This window comes from Sinohyriopsis cumingii, chromosome 13 (genome assembly GCF_028554795.1).
Source record: "Sinohyriopsis cumingii isolate HCF-2022 chromosome 13, ASM2855479v2, whole genome shotgun sequence".
Lineage (NCBI taxonomy): Eukaryota > Metazoa > Mollusca > Bivalvia > Unionida > Unionidae > Sinohyriopsis > Sinohyriopsis cumingii.
The window spans coordinates 18,856,826-18,876,871 of NC_142973.1; the positions used below are offsets into that span (position 1 = coordinate 18,856,826).

The 20,046-nt window shown below is 35.9% G+C and overlaps 1 protein-coding gene across 1 annotated transcript in view; it reads left to right on the forward strand.

Moving 5' to 3' along the window:
* Positions 1 to 9,528: 9,528 nt before the first annotated feature.
* The window catches only part of LOC149785008 (putative ammonium transporter 1), a 101,108-nt gene continuing 90,590 nt past the window's right edge, over positions 9,529 to 20,046 (forward strand). Inside the window, exon 1 of the mRNA XM_089978704.1 lies at positions 9,529 to 10,080. Within this exon, the coding sequence (XP_089834830.1) occupies positions 9,963 to 10,080 (118 nt within the window). The 5' untranslated portion in view covers positions 9,529 to 9,962. The remainder of the gene's footprint in view (positions 10,081 to 20,046) is intronic.

Genomic DNA, 20,046 nt, shown 5'->3' on the forward strand with positions numbered 1-20,046 from the left:
CTTTGCAGGCTTTCAGTTTGGCCACATAAAGATATTATAATAAAAAAAAGACATGCCATCTTAATATTGGAAAGATTTTCCCACTGCCATTGTTATTATAGATGGAGTTGAAATTAAAACTCAAATTCCAAGTGCACTTTGCCTACAGAGCCAGTTATATAGTGATTATATAAATCTGCAACAACTCTAAAGGGGTTAATAGGTTGTGATCCTAAAGGTTGTGTAATGTTTGTTTCAGAATTATTTACAGGAACAATTTCAGATAAATCTATCACAGAACAATCTGGTTTGTATGATATGCTTAAAACACTAAAGTCAATTGGTTATATTAAAGAAGGAGATGCCATAATGGTAAACAAAGGTGTTAACATTGCAAAAGAAATGAATGAACTTGGTTTGAAAATAAACATTCCACCCTTCGCATCGGCAAGTAGGCAAATAACAGATTCTGAGACACTTTTTGACTAACAAAATTGCCAAACATGGGGTACATATAGAACGTCTCATATGTAAAGTTAAAACGTACAAACATTTATCACATTGTAATCCTACATCTTTGTTTCAAAAGGCCAACAAAATATTGACAGTCTGCTGTCTTCTAACACTTTTTCAAGATTTTTTTTTAAGGATGAACACTGAATATACTATGATTGGATAGCACCTGATACGATAATATTGACCCGATCTGCACGTCTCCTAAAGGTGTTGATACTTAGGAATGTTTGGTGCAGTTCTGCGCTCTAGGGGTGTTCCCTTCATAATAGGGAGGTGAGACATGTTCTTTTCGTCTACTTTAAATACTCTCAATGTAAACGAAATGTAATGGAATAATCGTGTTAAACAATGTTGTTTCTGTGTTCCCTTCATAATAGGGAGGTGAGACATGTCCTTTTCATCTACTTTAAATACTCTCAATGTAAACGAAATGTAATGGAATAATCGTGTTAAACAATGTTGTTTCTGTGTTCCCTTCATAATAGGGAGGTGAGACATGTTCTTTTCATCTACTTTAAACACTCTCAATGTAAACGAAATGTAATGGAATAATCGTGTTAAACAATGTTGTTTCTGTGTTCCCTTCATAATAGGGAGGTGAGACATGTCCTTTTCATCTACTTTAAATACTCTCAATGTAAACGAAATGTAATGGAATAATCGTGTTAAACAATGTTGTTTCTGTGTTCCCTTCATAATAGGGAGGTGAGACATGTTCTTTTCATCTACTTTAAATACTCTCAATGTAAACGAAATGTAATGGAATAATCGTGTTAAACAATGTTGTTTCTGTGTTCCCTTCATAATAGGGAGGTGAGACATGTCCTTTTCATCTACTTTAAATACTCTCAATGTAAACGAAATGTAATGGAATAATCGTGTTAAACAATGTTGTTTCTGTGTTCCCTTCATAATAGGGAGGTGAGACATGTCCTTTTCATCTACTTTAAATACTCTCAATGTAAACGAAATGTAATGGAATAATCGTGTTAAACAATGTTGTTTCTGTGTTCCCTTCATAATAGGGAGGTGAGACATGTCCTTTTCATCTACTTTAAATACTCTCAATGTAAACGAAATGTAATGGAATAATTGTGTTAAACAATGTTGTTTCTGTGTTCCCTTCATAATAGGGAGGTGAGACATGTTCTTTTCGTCTACTTTAAATACTCTCAATGTAAACGAAATGTAATGGAATAATCGTGTTAAACAATGTTGTTTCTGTGTTCCCTTCATAATAGGGAGGTGAGACATGTTCTTTTCGTCTACTTTAAATACTCTCAATGTAAACGAAATGTAATGGAATAATCGTGTTAAACAATGTTGTTTCTGTGTTCCCTTCATAATAGGGAGGTGAGACATGTTTTTTTCGTCTACTTTAAATACTCTCAATGTAAACGAAATGTAATGGAATAATCGTGTTAAACAATGTTGTTTCTGTGTTCCCTTCATAATAGGGAGGTGAGACATGTCCTTTTCATCTACTTTAAATACTCTCAATGTAAACGAAATGTAATGGAATAATCGTGTTAAACAATGTTGTTTCTGTGTTCCCTTCATAATAGGGAGGTGAGACATGTCCTTTTCATCTACTTTAAATACTCTCAATGTAAACGAAATGTAATGGAATAATCGTGTTAAACAATGTTGTTTCTGTGTTCCCTTCATAATAGGGAGGTGAGACATGTTCTTTTCATCTACTTTAAATACTCTCAATGTAAACGAAATGTAATGGAATAATCGTGTTAAACAATGTTGTTTCTGTGTTCCCTTCATAATAGGGAGGTGAGACATGTCCTTTTCATCTACTTTAAATACTCTCAATGTAAACGAAATGTAATGGAATAATCGTGTTAAACAATGTTGTTTCTGTGTTCCCTTCATAATAGGGAGGTGAGACATGTTCTTTTCATCTACTTTAAACACTCTCAATGTAAACGAAATGTAATGGAATAATCGTGTTAAACAATGTTGTTTCTGTGTTCCCTTCATAATAGGGAGGTGAGACATGTCCTTTTCATCTACTTTAAATACTCTCAATGTAAACGAAATGTAATGGAATAATTGTGTTAAACAATGTTGTTTCTGTGTTTACTTCATATCAGTGCCTATTTTAGGCATCTATATTATTTTCACATATTTTCAATGCACACTTTATTACTTGTTCAATTTGATGACATTGTATTGTACATTTACAGGAATATCTTTCTATTACGTATCAATTTAAGTATGTTGTATCAGCAAAAACAAAGTATTAAAGTTATATTTGTTGTGTTTATTTTAATCTGGAAGTAATAAATAGTTAACTCCATGTTCCATCTACAACTAGATTTTAAACAAGTATTTCTGTTGGTAAATTATTTGTATTTTAAATTCACACTTTTTGTTTATATCTGTCTGGCAAACCACTGGCTTCCTTTTCCTACTCTCTGTCGGTCAAGCAACCACATCATGGTTAAGTGGTACTGGTTTTATTTTCCATCCCCGTGGCACATGCCATTGCTGACATATGCTTGTGCAGCTCAACTGGTCAGGAACAGTAGTGAAGTTATGTAGTTTGAAACCCTGTGGGGACTTAATTAACATGGGAGCAAGCCCACTGATCCTGAAACAATACATATATATTTTCAGATATCATACACATTAATTAGTAAAATAAATGTTATCAGTGCATATATCTGAAACATACTGCTTACACCACTCTGTGAAATGCCAGAGGAAGTGTTTATACATTATTTATTAGGTTTCCAAACAACATGTGTCAAAGTTACAGTTTTGATAACTGCAATTAGTAAATCCTCCCAGTGCCATAATTAAAATTAAACATGTCAGATACTGTGTTTTTGGTTTGTCTTTCGTGCTGCTGCCTGAGATTACTGACATATGTGAGCTTAGTTTTCTAGTACACTGTATGTCAGCATGGTCGTGTAAGTGAATTTACTCACCTGAAAATAAATATTAGTTTTTCTAAAAATGAATAGTAATATAGTTTATGCAAAGTATATTCAATGAAGGCTTTGCACCTTAAATGTCATCAAAAAGCTTCCAGAGGCCATCCATACATGACGTTGTACACTGAGGGGGATCGAACAAGTATGATGATGGGGGTTTGGGGTATTTAAAAAATGTGATGTCACAAAACCATCACTAGCGCCATCTACCAGATAAATAATTAAGAATGCAATGTCGTAATGTTTTTCCAATGCAAAGGAATTTCAAACCAATTTTAATTTTGACAATTTTTGTTGGTTGGGGGTGTCAAATCTTTGTGACATCATATGAGGGGGCTGAGTTTTTGTGACGGGGACGGGGCGGGGTACAAAGAAATCCGCCCAAATTACGTGACGTCATATATGGATGACCCCAGACTAAAATTATTGATCACTGTGGACATTTATAAAGGTGGCCAGGTACTAAATTGGGTCAAGGGAAAAGGACCTATGGTGAAATCAACAGCTAACACGATAATACGATCTTTTATTTTCAACAGCTGCGCTTTCATTGTGAGATTACAGCACGCTAACACCTTTAGGTTGACCTCATCCAAATATATCCATTTACGTATTCTAACATTTATTTTTGCCGAACGTACTTCTCGAACAGTGTGTATATAATGACATTCTAAAGTAATTTGGATGTATGAGGATTCAAATAAAGTGAATACTCGCCATTTTAATGTATGTGCAACCAAATTGTAAAAAATAACACACATTACTTAAATAGTCGGTACCGAACGCCTACATGACCTCTATTACTTATACTATAAGAGGTGTCATTACTTCAGGGTATTAAACAGTTCAAACATTAAAAACAGTTCATAAAAAAATACAAAGCATTAAATTTTACCCCGCTTTACATGGACAGTATGCATCTTCACACTTTTTATCCGTAATTTCGATGTGCAGACGGTATGGAGACTGGTTCTTCTTTATAGATGGCCAGCATCTCGCTTCTACGTGAATCTTATTTTCAAACTACAAAACTTTGATCACGTGTATATATCCTTGCGAAAAGTAGTTCAAACCCTTCGGCAACTCTTTACTGGAAAATTTCTCTTGATCAGGAAGGTATTTAAGTGAAATGTTATCTGGAATACGCGAGAGAGAATCTGACATGTTGCCTGTATTCTGTGATGATACAGCCATTTTAATGGGAAGCTTGGGGTTCGCAGTTACAGCCTCTAAGGGGGGCGGGGCTTATCTAGTCACTTCGGATCTATGCATTCCGATGGGACGATATCTGACATAACGAGAGGGGATTAATAATATATTCCCAGTAGGATATCTGACAGAAGATTTAGGCTGCTTCTCTGTTTATTTTGAAAGGGGAAATAGCCCCGATGATGTATCCACGTACCTACTTATCCACGTATCTATGTACGTACATATCCACCTACCCACATAATGTTTGAGGGCCGAAAGAGGCGAGACAATAGAGAGTTTGGAGAAGAAAAAGAGAAAGGACCAAGAAGAACAGTGAAGTTGGAGTGAACCGGAAATAAGTAAATTATGAAGTTGTACAAGGCAATGACTCCGATTGAATTGTATCTTTCTTAAGTAACGTATTATCACAGTTGTTTATATAATTGATTAAATTGTTGTATTTCATGTACGGGGCAGTGCCGTCTTAAGGCATAGGCACACTGGGCAGTCGCCCAGGGCCTCACGCTTCTAGGGGCATCATGCTGCCCATATTGTTAATGAATATTGAAAGATCTTTTGGCAATTTAATTTGCTTTAAAAGTGCAGTGGGAAGCACGTTTCTCAGTTTAAAAAAATAGTGACATCTAGCGGAATTCCTGTGGGTGGGTAGGGCCGGTAGGGGGCCCCAGTGCATTGCTTTGGCCAGAGCCTACAATGTTGTCATTCTATTCTATATACCTGTTCAGATCTTTGTTTATTCCATCTATTAGTTTCACGCTTTATATTAATATTTACTCGATCCGGGCAACAACACCGAGTGCGATCACCCTCTAGATAACGATAACCAAATAAAGCGGACACCTTGTAAAAAGGTACAATCCGCCAATCAACCCCACCAACACATCCAGCCCCCAAAGTTAGAAATTACACCTGAAAAAGTAACACATTTCTATGAATTCAACTAGACACTATCGAGTTTTGCTGAATGAAACTTATGTCTGAAACTCCAATGAAGAAATCGGAATCCCTGAGAACAGAGAATCCCTGACAGCAGTTGGTGAACATTACATAGAATTAGGTCATACTATTTCTCAGGATAAAATCAAAGAACTCGGTAGAGATAACAATAACCTAAGGAGAAAAATGAGAGAAGTTACTGAAATCATATAGTGGGGTGGGCTAGTGTTGAATAGCGATTCCGGATTGGAAATTCCGCCATTGTACAGAAGTGTTTTGTAAGGAGGTCAACATTTAGTTGATCACGTGACTCTAGTCTAGAAGTCATTCCTCTGATGAAGGTCTTATGATAAGATCGAAAGCTAAGGACTCGTGACTTATTATGGTCCAGAAAGGTATATATTTTTAGTTTGATTGTATGTATAATTTTCTTTCAATATCTCATTATAATGTTTAATTGTTTCAATGTTCGCAATAGGATGACTTCATTAAACAACTCAGCCACATTATATAACTGAATATATTTTGGTAATGAGGATAGGAATTGAAATAAGCCTGTGCTTGGTGCTCAATCCACTACATCTATTTAATGATTTCGTGAAATTTCTACAATGATTTCTGTAAATAAATGTTGTTTAAACCAAAAGACTGGATGAAAAGTTCAAACAGAATACATCACTGTAGTGAATATAATGGCTGCCACAGAAAAAAGTATTCGAGGTCCTGTAGCTATCGGTCAAACAATTATACCATGCTTAAAAGATCCGATAGCCCGAAGCCAGGGGCCCTTCTAATTTCAGATCGGACCTCTCCTGTAATCTAAATGAAGTGTCCATCAGTCTTGTCGAAAAAATCTAACGTGTCCAGAGAAACGTTCAAGCCCTGTGCAGGCCTCTTACCCATGCGACCTTAATACTTTGCCGTTATTGGGATCTCAATAGTGTGTTCATATTGCAACCTTAATAGTACACCCATATTGTGATCTTAATATTGTGCCCATACTGCGACCGTAATGGTGTGCTCATATTGCGACCTTAATATTATGCCCATACTGCGACCTTAATATTATGCCCAGATTGCGACCTTAATATTATGCCCAGATTGCAAGTTTAATAGCATGCCTATATTGCGACCTTAATATTATGCCCATATTGCGATCTTAATAGTGTGCTCATCCTGCGACGTTAATATTATGAAAACATAATAAAATTGTATTTGATGTTGTTCCAGACTTACAGACATTCGTGTTAAGTGTCTACTTGTGATTCTTTATTTTAACTTAAGTGAAGAGAAATTGGTTTAGACGCATAAAGTTTAGAACACTAAATAATAATTGTGATAGTATAGATCAGTAGAGAGGTGTAAAGTATGTTACAAAAAGACATATGAGCAGAAAATAGGACAATATTCAAGACTGTTCATTGTGGATATCACCGTTATGTTTGTGACTGAATATTGTCGTAATTATATTATTATTATTATTATTATTATTATCATTTGTATTATCATTATTGTTGTTACTTTTTACTATTATTAGTATTATTATTGTTGGTTTTATTATTATTATTATTATTATTATAATCATCATCATTATCATTTGTATTATCATTACTATAGTTACTTTTTACTATTATTAGTATTATTGTTGTTGTTTTTATATTTATGTTATTATTATTATTATTATTATTATTATTATTATTATTATTTACTATTATTAGTATTATTGTTATTATTATTATTAATATTATTATTTTATTATTATTATCATCATCATCATCATTATTAGCATTAATATTGTTATTTTTTACTATTATTATTATTATTATTATTATTATAAAAATACGTATCATTGTCTTCATCATATGGCCAGTACATGATTCCCTACATTGTTGTGGGAATCATTGTCAAGGTTGTTCAGAACTGACTAAACCTCCGTTCAAAAGGAAACAGTATGTTAAGAATTACAGCCAATGTACAATTTCTTTAGGTTTGATACAAAATCCACTTCTCTTTCCCACTAAATGGATTTTTCATTAGTGTCAGTGACTTTTCTTTTTTATTACATGCTGAGTCCATTTTGCTGTGCACTGCATCAAAATCTTTCGACATAAAGGTATGAAATTATTGTACTAGAAGTCATTAATTTACACTCATTGCTAAATGTTGTATTGGTATTTAATTGAAAGAAATGGGATATCACTATTACCATGATTTTTAGTCATTTCTTGGCAGAGTACCATCCCCCACCCAGATGTACTGAATTGTGGATTACCAATTGCCTTTTATTTCTCACTGTTTCAATGATCGCTGATAACTTCTTTGTAAGAGAGCAAATAGATTAGGGAAATCCAAATTAACGCTTTGGATGTTTGTTGTATACATTTCCTTTACTAACCGAGTGGTCTAAAGCGCTCTCCGTTACGGATCACTGCCATCTCACCTCTGTCTGCGTGGGTTCGAGTCTCGGATTCAGCCAATGTGGGTATGTGGGAAAGCATGCCAGTTGCTTCTCGAGGGTCGGTGGTTCTTTCCGGGGATTTCCCGGGTTCTTCCTCCACCATTAATACTGGCCGCCATGTACAGCCTATCGAGTGCGGAAAAATGGCGTTAAACCCTACAACAACAACAACTACATTTCCTTTACGATGAATGAGATACACAAGTAAATATTACCATACTATCTATGTAACTGTACACAGAGACGTCGATAATGCTAAATCAGCATTGCGTCCTCTCATGGATCCAATTTTGTGTCATTGATAATACGACATGATTAGAACCCGATTACACCAGAACAGATCTATCGGCTTTCGGCCGTTAACCATCCTAGCGTTAAGCACGCCATGAACAGTATGGTTAGTAGTGAAGATTCACACAACAAAAGTAATCAGAAACACGCACACGCGCACACAAATACACAAAAGGAGACAAATAAGTTGTCTGCGATTTCTATTATTTCATTTTGCTGGCCGCAAATTCTCGTTTGCGGTGATAATTTGCAATTGAATAAAAACACGGATGTTTTACTCTGATTAAACCAAAAATTATATTACGTTGTTGTTGTTGGGTTTAACGCCATTTTTCAGCACACGATAGGCCATATATGGCGGCCAGTATTAATGGTGGAGGAAGAACCCGGGAAAACCCTGGAAAGAACCACCGACCCACGAGAAGCTACTGGCAAGCTTTTTCACATACCCACATTGGCTGAATCCGAGACTCGAACCCACGCAGACAGAGGTGAGATTGGAGTGATCCGTAACGGACAGCGCTTTAGACCACTCGGCCACTCGGGGCCCCTTATATTACGTACACATTGTTTAAAATACACATGGTGATAGGTCTTCTCCAGCCACTAAATTATATTACGTACACATTATTTAAAATACACATGGTGATAGGTCTTCTCAGGCCACTGTACGTTAGTGTCCTGTTGGATGGTTTGTTAAATAATTAATATACATGTGTGTTTATGGTATAAGTTCAAAGCTTTGTAGATACCTTATAAACTGCAAAACAGTTTGCAAGTTCATGTGAATTGTACAAGCCAATAATAACAGCATTTGGGTAATTGCTGTAAGGGAGATTCATTTGTAAATGAAACTGTAACTAAATTAAGTTCCTGTATCGGTACTAGAAAAAAGACAGTGATAGTGTAAATGTATGCCATGGATTGATTGATACAACACAGACACTCGGAATTTAAACGCAAAATCCCACTTTTCACTATAAGCCAACACGCATGATGTCCAGGTGTAAGCATGACGGTTAGAAAATTGTCGCTAGAATCTAGGGGGGCGTGGTTATATTCTGTTTACCAATGTGATTAGTCAGTTTTCAGCTGTTTTGGACAGGAGGGTGGAGTCACGGTAGGATCTGGTAGTTAAAACGGCTAGTTCGGGACACTTTTGTTAAAAAATTTCGTATAAATCGAGCAGGCAAAGTAATCATCTTATAATGGGGAGTGGAGATTCGGAGTAGAATTAGAAGCATGACAAGGACTTATTTGCCAGGCAAAATATTCGTGAAGAGTGTTTCAATTTTGTGTAATATTTCTTGCAGGTCTTCGACCATTTTCTTATTATTTTTTTTTATAAAATCATTCCTTGAGATTGTCATTCCAGTTCCGTGTTCTGGTTCAGTTTCATTCCAATATAAAAAAAAATGGAGCAGAAACGATACACTACAAAAGAAATGGAATAAGTGCATTTCTTTGTAATAAATCCATTGACTCTATATGTAAACCAATATAACAAAAGGATACTTCCTTCAAACTCCTAGAAATCAGACGTAGCTAATTTAGATTTATTTCCTTAAGAAAGGAGAGAGATACATTCCTTCAGCGTTTCTGTAATTCCAAGCTGACAAATGGAGAGCCTGAACAATACAACCATGTACAATATACCTGAGCTGAAAAAAGCAGTGGGCATTTTGGAAACCAATCTGGACCAATTCCTTTTTATCATAATGGGATTGTGCCTTCTTTGTAAGTATTATTATTATTATTATTATTATTATTAGTAGTAGTAGTAGTAGTAGTAGTAGTAATAGTAGTAATAAGTTTGTATGACAATAACTTCAAGATAGGAAAATTAATGGAAAAAAGTTGCAACGTTTCATTTGATTTGGATCATTTTTTACTCATAAGCAATAATTATTTTTTAAAATTCGTACATTAAACATTCCTACTGAAAAGATTTAGCGTTGCAAAACTGACGCAACTTTTAAAAGCAATACACTCTTTGCAGTTTTTCTCACATCAAGACAGAAAGTAAAAGTTAGTATTCACTGAGACGACTGCAAATTACTTTAAAACGCGAGCGTACAAATTGATGGTAGAGACTGTGGAGCAAATGGGGCAACACAATATGCTAATTATGCATTGGAAATCGCATGCGCATTGTTATGATTGTAAACAGGGTTTACCAAATGGAGTTTACACTTACTCGGACGATTATCGCGACAGACTAAAACATTAATAATATTGACCTCGATTCCGTTTTGATCTACAATTTATTTCCATTTAAAACTTATAGTTGACAGAAAATAGTTAAAAAAATAAATTTTGACAAAATTAACAATTTCAAAAACGCTTTTAAACTTTACTTTAAAATATGTAGATAAGGCTCTTAACTATATATACAAGCGTGGCGACTGTCTGTTGTTGTTGTTGTTGTTGTTGTTATTGTAGAGTTCACTGCCATTTTTCAGCACAAGATAGGCTATATATGGCGGCCAGTATTAATGGTGGAGGAAGAACCCGGGAAAACAACGGAAAGAACCCCGACCCACGAAAAGCTACTGGCAAGCTTTCTCACATACCCACACTGGCTAAACCCGAGACTCGAACCCACGCAGACAGATTTGATCCGTAACGGAGAGCGCTTTAGACCACTCGGCCACTCGGGGCCCCGCGACTGTCTGTCAACTAGTGCATAGCAAAAATTACACTAGTCCACAGAACAATTAGGGTTAACCGAACGTCGCCAGTATACGTATTACAGACTTTTACCGGATCAGACCGATTCGAGCCAAATCTTACGTATTGAACACGATTTTGAAACAGTTACTAGCAATATAAATACTGTATTTTATACATTAGGTATTATTTTTTATGAGGTATTAATTGTTGGCTGCCAACGGTAAAATCCGTATGGTCTTATACGAGAAGTAAGAATTCTATTACAATTACATTTCTGGGGCTTCTCAGCCCATAGCAGAATCGGCCCACCAACATTTTCCATCCTTAACGAAATCGGACTACCCAAATCGGCCTAAAACTAGGATGGACGACGATTCGTGTAATTGTAACGTGTATATAATATGCATGATAAGAAAATAATTATCTACTTTAGACTGCATAGTTCATATAGCTGAATTGAAATATAAATATAAAATAAAACTATTTTAACATCAAATATCTCAGATATTTTATGTACAAATATATGGATACATCTACTGCTATGAACTTTGTCCAGCATTGTTAAGAATGAACCTTTGTGCGATATTCAAACAGTAATTTGTTCCTACTTTCTAAAATATGAAATTTCAGACGAGTGTCATAGTTCCAAAGAGATTTCAAGATACGGTTCTTTCTATTGGATATTCTTGTCATCATTAAGAACACACACTTTCTCGTTGCTTCCTCAAAAACTGAAACGTTATTGTTTACAAACGTGTTAGAGGCATCTTGGAAGGCTTAATAGAAAGCGAAGACCATTATTATAACCATTAACTAGTTTTCTTTTCATACATTCACTAATCGTTTTCAACAGAGGAGCACAATACATTATGTATCAATAAGATTGGAATATTCAAATTGTGATGTTCAATGACCAATTCCTAATTTACGTAGAAGCATGTTTGTTCTAGTACACACAAAAACCGTAATGTCTCATTATATCTTCATCATCCGACCAATTGGATTTTAAGGTATGACCCAGACACGTGTAACTGTCGATAGATGCAAGAGCAAGGCCGTTAAGATATTCAGAGGGAGGAAATGGTAAATGAAAGAAGTTGACCGAAAGACCAACGATATTTTTATATTATAGATTATATTATTCTCGAATGTTTATTGTTCACATATATTTATTAATGTCCTTAAACCTGTGATAGAATAACTTATCAGTAACATATCATCGGTAAAGATAGAATTGTTAAGAAATGACACATTTGGTGTCAGATGTATCTCCACGTTATACTGACCCAGTTTACTACTTAATTCGTCCATGTATATATTATATAACAATTGGGAAAGAACACCTCCTTCCCTCACCCCATTGGTTACATGGAAGCAGATGGATATTACATTTCCCCAATACATATAGTACAACTGTTTGCCATACCAAGTAACTAAAATATGAACTATGTAGGCATATATTTGAATATCAAGTAACGTTTTAAGGAGTATCAAATGACTGACCCTATCAAATGCCTTGCTAGCGTATAAAAAATATGCACATACCGAGCTGACATTGTTTTTCTTACTCTATAAATTTGTCAGGAGTTCAGCAATTATAGAAAAATTGGAGCAAAATTTTCGATAGTATCTGGCCATACCCAAAAATTGCATAAGTTATTTTTTTTAACAGGCACGGGAAATTCAGAGATAGCCTTGGCCTTAGCATCTAAGGTTTAACGTGTCCCTGTCCCACAATGTGTCCTCGAAATGTAACACTAACGCGGCAGAACTCACTTTTAGATAAATAAATTGTCTAACATGCATCTGTGAGTCGGTCAAAGGATTTCCGAACTGTTGCTAAATTTTCTTTCCAGGTGTAGTTGTAGATGATAACATCATCGATGTAAGCATCACAATTGTCTAGACAAGAGGTAATCGTATTCATGAGACGTTGAAATGTACTTGGCGACCCATTCATCCAAATGGCATTACTTTATATTGGTAAAGACCATCTGGAGTCACGAATGCCGAAATTTCCTTTGCTCTTTCTGTTAGTGGAATGTGCCAAAATCCTTTCAGAAAGTCAAATTTGGTGACATAATTGGCATTCCCGATCTTATCAATACAGTCATTGATTCTTGGTAATGGGAATTAATCTGTTTTTGTCACACTATGCACCTTCCTATAATCATTATACATACAGAAAGTTTTATCTGGTTTTGGAACAAGTATTCATGGTGAACTACAGTCACTTTTACTGGGCTCTATAAAATCACTTTCCGGCAAATATTTAATTCTTTTTTCAAATATTCCTGTTTGAGAGGGTTCATCCTGTACTGGTGTTGTTTGACAGGTTTAGAATTTACAATTTAAACGTCATGGAAAATGTTATTTGTTCTTGTAGGCACATTTGGAAATAAGTACTCATATTCAAATAATAACTGTTTAAGTTCATTTATTTCGTGCTCTTGCAAATGTGAAGGTTTCTGGTTCAGATCTTACATAATTTCTGAATTCCGAAGATTTGTCAATCCATTGTCTGTAGAATCCGATAATGTGATGTGATGTGATTTGGATTTTTAACGTAGCTTTAACAATTTTTCAGTCATATCGCTACGATGTCTGCAGTGTGGCAGTTTATAGTGATGTCTAGCACTGGGGCATCATGCCGTAGACATGTAGCATGATGTCCCACCCAGTCACATTATCCTGACACCGGGCCAACCAGTCCTAACACTAACCTCTTAATGCTGAGCGCCAAGCGAGGGAGCTGTTAGTACCATTTTTGTAAGTCTTTGGTATGACTCGGCCGGGGATCGAACCCACGACCTCCCGCATCCGAGGCGGACGCTCTAAACACTAGGCCACCGGAGCGGTGGGAGAATCCGATGATATTCCTTCACTTATATCTTCACTAAGTGGGACAGGTACAACTAAATTAATTGCATGTTTAACCTGGCTATCTATTTCACTATAATTGTACTCCTATGATTTATTTTGATCCCAGGAGCACTAATACTCTTTAACTCATTCAGTTTCTTCTTAACTTTGTAAGCGCCATAATATATCAACTGAAAGAAAAAATTGAGGAATGAGCAAGAGAGACAGAACTCCATTATTACAAATCTCAAAGTTCTCTTTATTGTAGTTCTGTCAAATCGTAATTTCACTTTTGACTTGAATTGCTGAATGCCAAATTCAAGCACAATAGGCTGGAAAGTTTCAGACCTAAAATTTGACCAATGACCAGATTGAATAGATTTGGAAAGGCCAAATTGAGTAAAAGACTATTAAAGCTTTTAGTATTATTTAAGATTTTATATTCCTCAAGGGAATTGCTTCTGGAAACCTTGTTGATGCACACATAATGGTCAACAGGTATCGGTTACCTGACTTGGTCTTACATAAGGGACCAACACAATCTACCATAATTCTACTGAATGTTTCGTCAAAGGCAGGAATAAGTTGTAGATGAGCCTTGGGAATTTTCTGAAATAGTTTTCCTTCCATTTGACAGATATGACAAGATCTACAGTATTTAATAACATCACATTTGAGTTTTGGCCAGTAGAAGTGAGGTAAGATCTTGTGATAAGTTTTATTGATCCCTAAATGAACACCCAATGGAGTTTCATGGGCCAGACTAAGTATTTCCTGTCTGTAAGGTTTCGGAACTACAATTTTATTGTTCACTGACCATACGTCATCAGCCGGTACCTCGGGAGGTCTCCATTTTCTCATAAGTATGCCATTTTTAATGAAATAACAGACAGGAACTTCAGTAGCTTTAGTTTCACTAATGACCTTCTGAAACAAACAGGAGATCTTAGGATCTTTTTCCTGTTCAACGACAAGTGATTGTGGTTTATCACCCCGATTACAATAAAGAGAATGAGTCGTAAAAGAGGATCACTGTGATCAATACCTTCTAATTGATCCAAACAAGGAGTGAAAGTGACCGCATCAAAAGCCTGACCAGTACAATTGTCAGCGAAAGAAATGCTTTCCTAATCAACATCATTCACAAGAGATTTCTTTGCCATAGCTCTGGTAACTCCACAAGCTGGAAATAAATCAAGGGATTCTTTTTCAATTGGATCGACTTTATCAAGCAAGGCTTGTCAGTTCCAAGTGGATTATCCACAACCTTGTCTCCAGCTAGGTCGTAGTTTAGTAATAAATGAATGCCCTCAACGGGTAAAACAGACTGTTCCGACTGTCACGGGTCCTGAGACTAAGTCTGATGACAAATTTACACAATGGAGAGGAACATTAACAAAGACGCACCCTACTCCTTAAATAAGAACACTCATTAGAAGAAGACTTCTCAGAAAAAGCAAAGTACCTGACAATAAAGATTCTTAGAAGCTCCTGTGTCCCTTTAATATTTAATAGGGATATGATTAGCCGAATAACCCAAGAGTGACATAGAACTCTTCGATATGAATGGTTCATAATTCTCCATAATCAAATCAGACTTGGGTTTGTTAGACCCAACAAATGTATTGCTTTCAATACATGACCATGACCTTGACCTCTTAGAAATAAGAGCATTTTCAGAAACTTTTTCAAAATAAGGAAACTATTTGTCTACTACTTTTTCTCTGAAAGGGGGCACTAATATAATATTGTTTGCAAGATCAAAACTTAAATTTGGATTTGAAGTATGAATTTGCATTTAACTTGTCAGTTCCATTTCTTTCATTCTACATTGATATTCACTCTCTTCCTTCTATCTTTGCATTTGCATCTCGAGCTTTTTCTCTTTCTTCCTTTTGCATTTATTCTTTTTGTAACTGCATTTGTCTTTATCTTTTTCTTCCTTATCTAATTGCATTTGCATCTGTTTTTATTTCTTTTTCTTATGTCTCTCCTCTTTCTCAAATTGCAACTTTGTTCTTTTTGTAATAATATTTGTTCTTTTTCTTTCTCCAATGTCATTTATTCTTTGTCTTTCTCCAACTGTAACTGCATTTGCACTTGTCTTTCTCTTACAAAAGGCTTGCCTATTTCACTAATATTTCAAAAACATGTGGAATTCAAATTTAAAAAAAAAAACGTTTCCTGAAATAATCTATCCAAAATTCAAAATTATCCCTGACGAGCTACCAATTTCTTATATCACATGTTTAGGCTCGAATAAAAAGTAATTCATTCAAGAAAGAGTGAAAACACCAAACTTTGAAAAAATACAATAATTTATTTCCTCATGTTACTATGATATGTTGGTAATGTTACACATCAATGCAGAGTGTTAGCCTATGGGAAGTTGTTGCAGTATTTTGTTTACCTTGCTACCAAAATTCACGTTGTTCAGAATTATCAAATTTATTTGCAAGAGAGTCTGCTCTGGGTTTTAGTTCTTCCTTCTTCATAATCTAAGAGCATACTTCAATTCATGCTCTTATTTGGCTGAGATGGCCATAAAGAGGTTAACCGGTATCACGCCATATAAATAAACATTTCGTGCAAAATCGTGCAGTTCTTTGACACAGTCATCAAAGCTTCGTATAAACCCAGTGACCAGAATTGGATTTAGTAGTTACATTCATGTATGTGTATGTAGATGCATGTGTGTGTGTGTATGTAGGTAGATGCAGATGCATGTGTGTGTGTGTGTGTGTGTGTAGGTAGGTAGATGCATGTGTGTGCGTATGTAGGTAGATGCATGTGTGTGTGTGTGCGTATGTAGGGAGATGCATGTGTGTGTGTGTATGCAGGTAGATGCATGTGTGTGCAGGTGCATGCATGCATGTATGACTTTCTTTATTTCATCTTCAGAAGAGATTTCATTCAGTAATTGATTGATTGATTGTTTTTTAACGGCGCATCAGCACTTTTAGGCTATTTAGCGCCAAACAAAGTGTTATTTGTATAATCTTTTAAAACTTATAAAATGTCCTATATCGACCAGCGATATAAAAGAACAAATGGTTGAAATTAAAAACGGTAAGATGGTAACGGTGCAAAATAAAGCTTCTCGATCAACGGGAGATGTAAAAAAGATGAAAAGGTATTAAAATGGGACGGTATATATATTGCATAAAACTGCACAAGGTGATAGCATGAAAGTCAGAGTTTAGAGTAAATATTTACGGCTTTTAAGAACTCTATAATACGAGTGATGTTTATATTATCAAAAAGTTCTTTCATGTCATGCACAATGTAATAACGATCGCGCGTAGGTTGTAGGTCAAAGCACTCTATCATAAAGTGCTTGACAGTGAATGGTTCATTGCAAGAAACGCACTCTGGTGGGTCTTCACCTTTTAGTATGTGGGTGTGGGTGATATAAGTATGACCAATTCGGATTCTTGCAATGACTACCTCCTCCCTACGAATGGTTCTGTAGGAAGGAGTCTATTCTCCTAGAGTTGGTTTGATTGCGTGAAGTTTGTTATTTACAGCATCATTCCATGATGCCTGCCACTTCTGACGTAAGAACTTTCTGATACAAGGTTTAAAATCAGTATATGGTATTTTAAAATCAGATGGTTCTTGAGAAAGGGCCATTTTAGCAGCGCGATCTGCTTTTTCGTTACCTTTAATACCAATGTGGCTAGGTAACCAACAGTATATTATATTGTGGGAGACACTCAGCTCGGTATTTTTTACGAGTATGTTTTTCAATAATGGGTTCTCCAGTTTTCTATTGTGTAGTGACTGGAGTACTGATAGCGAGTCGGAGAAGATGATACTGTTTAAAATACGTTTCTTTTCTATATGTTGCAGAGCAAGGTCTATTGCTCTGATTTCGGCTGTAAAAATTGATGCTCCATTTGGTAAGCGAACTTGCGTTGTGTGATTTCCACAAACAAAGGCTGCAGCAGCCTTTTCCTCATTCTTTAATCCATCAGTGTAAATTCTGGTGTATTTTTTAAATTCGGTGAGGAGTTCATGGTAAGAGTTGTGGAAGATAGAAGAGTTTGTTTCGGATTTTTTTCCATCGTGTAGCGTAAAACGTACTTTTGGCTTTTTAATTAGCCAGGGTGGTGTTTCGGAGATGGATGTTTTCTGAATTTTAGAAAGATCTCTATTTGTAGTGTCAAGGCTGGATGATATTCTAATGCCAAAGGAAGGTATGGCGTTTGGTTTATTTTCGTATAAAGTTTTGTATTTGGGTTGAAAAACAGCCGAAAAAGCAGGATTCAGAGGGTTTGATTTTAATTTGAGAGCATACTGTGCGGAAAGCATTTCTCTACGATGCGATAACGGTGGTTCATTCGCCTCAGCTAGAAGGCTTTCACACGGGGATGTTTTAAATGCTCCCAGAGCCAGTCTTATTCCCTGATGATGAATTGGATCAAGCATTTTAACATACGATTTTCTTGCTGAACCATACACAACGCAACCATTGTCCAGTTTGGACCGAATAAACGTTCTGTATAAATTTAGGATGACTTTTCTATCAGCACCCCAGTCAGTGTGCGCTACTACTTTAAGTAGATTAAGTGCTTTTAAGCATTTAGCTTTTAAGTTCTTTAGGTGTGAAATAAAGGTCAGTTTTCTGTCAAAGATTATACCTAAAAATTTGGTTTCCTCAACAACTGGAATAGGTGTTCCATCCAGCGTGAGGTTCGGTTCATCGTGATGTTTTCGTAGCTGACAGAAATGCATGCATACCGTTTTTGATTTCGAGAATTTGAAACCGTTTGCATTGGCCCAATTTTGAATTTTGTTTATATTTTGCTGCAGTTGTCTTTCAATTGTATGCATGTGCTTTGACCGATAACATATTAGAAAATCATCAACGTATAACGAGCAATCCACACCAGGAGTCAAACACTTGGTGATGCTATTAATTTTGATGTTAAAGAGCGTCACAGATAAAATACTGCCCTGGGGCACACCCATCTCATGCTCGTGCAGATCTGAGAGGGTAGAGCCCACTCGTACTTTTAATTCTCTGTCTGAGAGGAAGTTGGATATGAAAGAGGGCAGACGGCCTTTTAGACCTAGATCGTTCAGGTCATTTAGTATCCTGTACTTCCATGTCGTGTCATAGGCCTTTTCTAAGTCAAAGAAAACCGCTACTAAATGTTCTTTCTTAATAAATGCATCGCGAATAAATGTTTCCAGTCTAACCAGATGATCATTGGTGCTCCGGCCATATCGAAAGCCACTTTGGAAAGGAGATATTAAATTGTTAGTTTCCAAATACCAGACAATCCGAGAATTGATCATTCGTTCCATTGTTTTGCACACACAGCTTGTGAGTGCAATTGGTCGATAGCTGTTGGGGTCTTGGCTATCTTTACCGGGTTTGGGGACTGGTATTACAGTTGCTTCTTTCCAGATTTTTGGTACATTACCAGTAATCCATAAATCATTGAAGACTTTCAAAAGAAATGTTAAAGAAGATTCTAGAAGGTGTTTCAAAAACTGGTAATGTATTTCGTCAGGCCCAGCGGAAGTATCATGGGCCTTATCTAAAGCCTCCCTAAGCTCCGATAGTGAGAACAATTGATTATAACTTTCCGAGTTCTTGGATGTGAATTTTAAACGTGACTTTTCTTTTTGACTTTTAAGTTTTCGGAAGGCTTCTGAATAATTAGATGATGAGGAATTTAAGAATATTTGCAATGTCACGTTTTGAACTAAAGTTGTTATTGTTCAGTGTCAGATGTTGGAGAGGGTTTTGTTTTCTCTTTCCGTTTATTTTGCGTATAGTGTCCCAAACTTTCTTAATAGAGGAACGAGAGTTTAAAGAAGAAACATATTTCTTCCATTATGCTCTTTTACTTTCTTTGATTGTGCGGCGAGCTTTGGCCCGGACAATGCGATATATATTTAAGTTTTCGGGCGTCGGGTGATTATTGAATTTTTTTAATGCTTCTCGGCGTTGCCGTATGGCTTCCTTACATTCCTTAGTGAGCCAAGGTTTTAGGGTTCTTTTACAGTTTGTTGAGGACTTGGGGATAGATTCTTCTGCAATGTCGGTTAAAATAGATGTAAAATGCTGAATGGGATCGTTAACATTGAAAACTGTATCCTCATTCAGCCTAGTTTTACAGAGTGTTTCGAACTTGGCCCAGTCGGCCTTCTTTA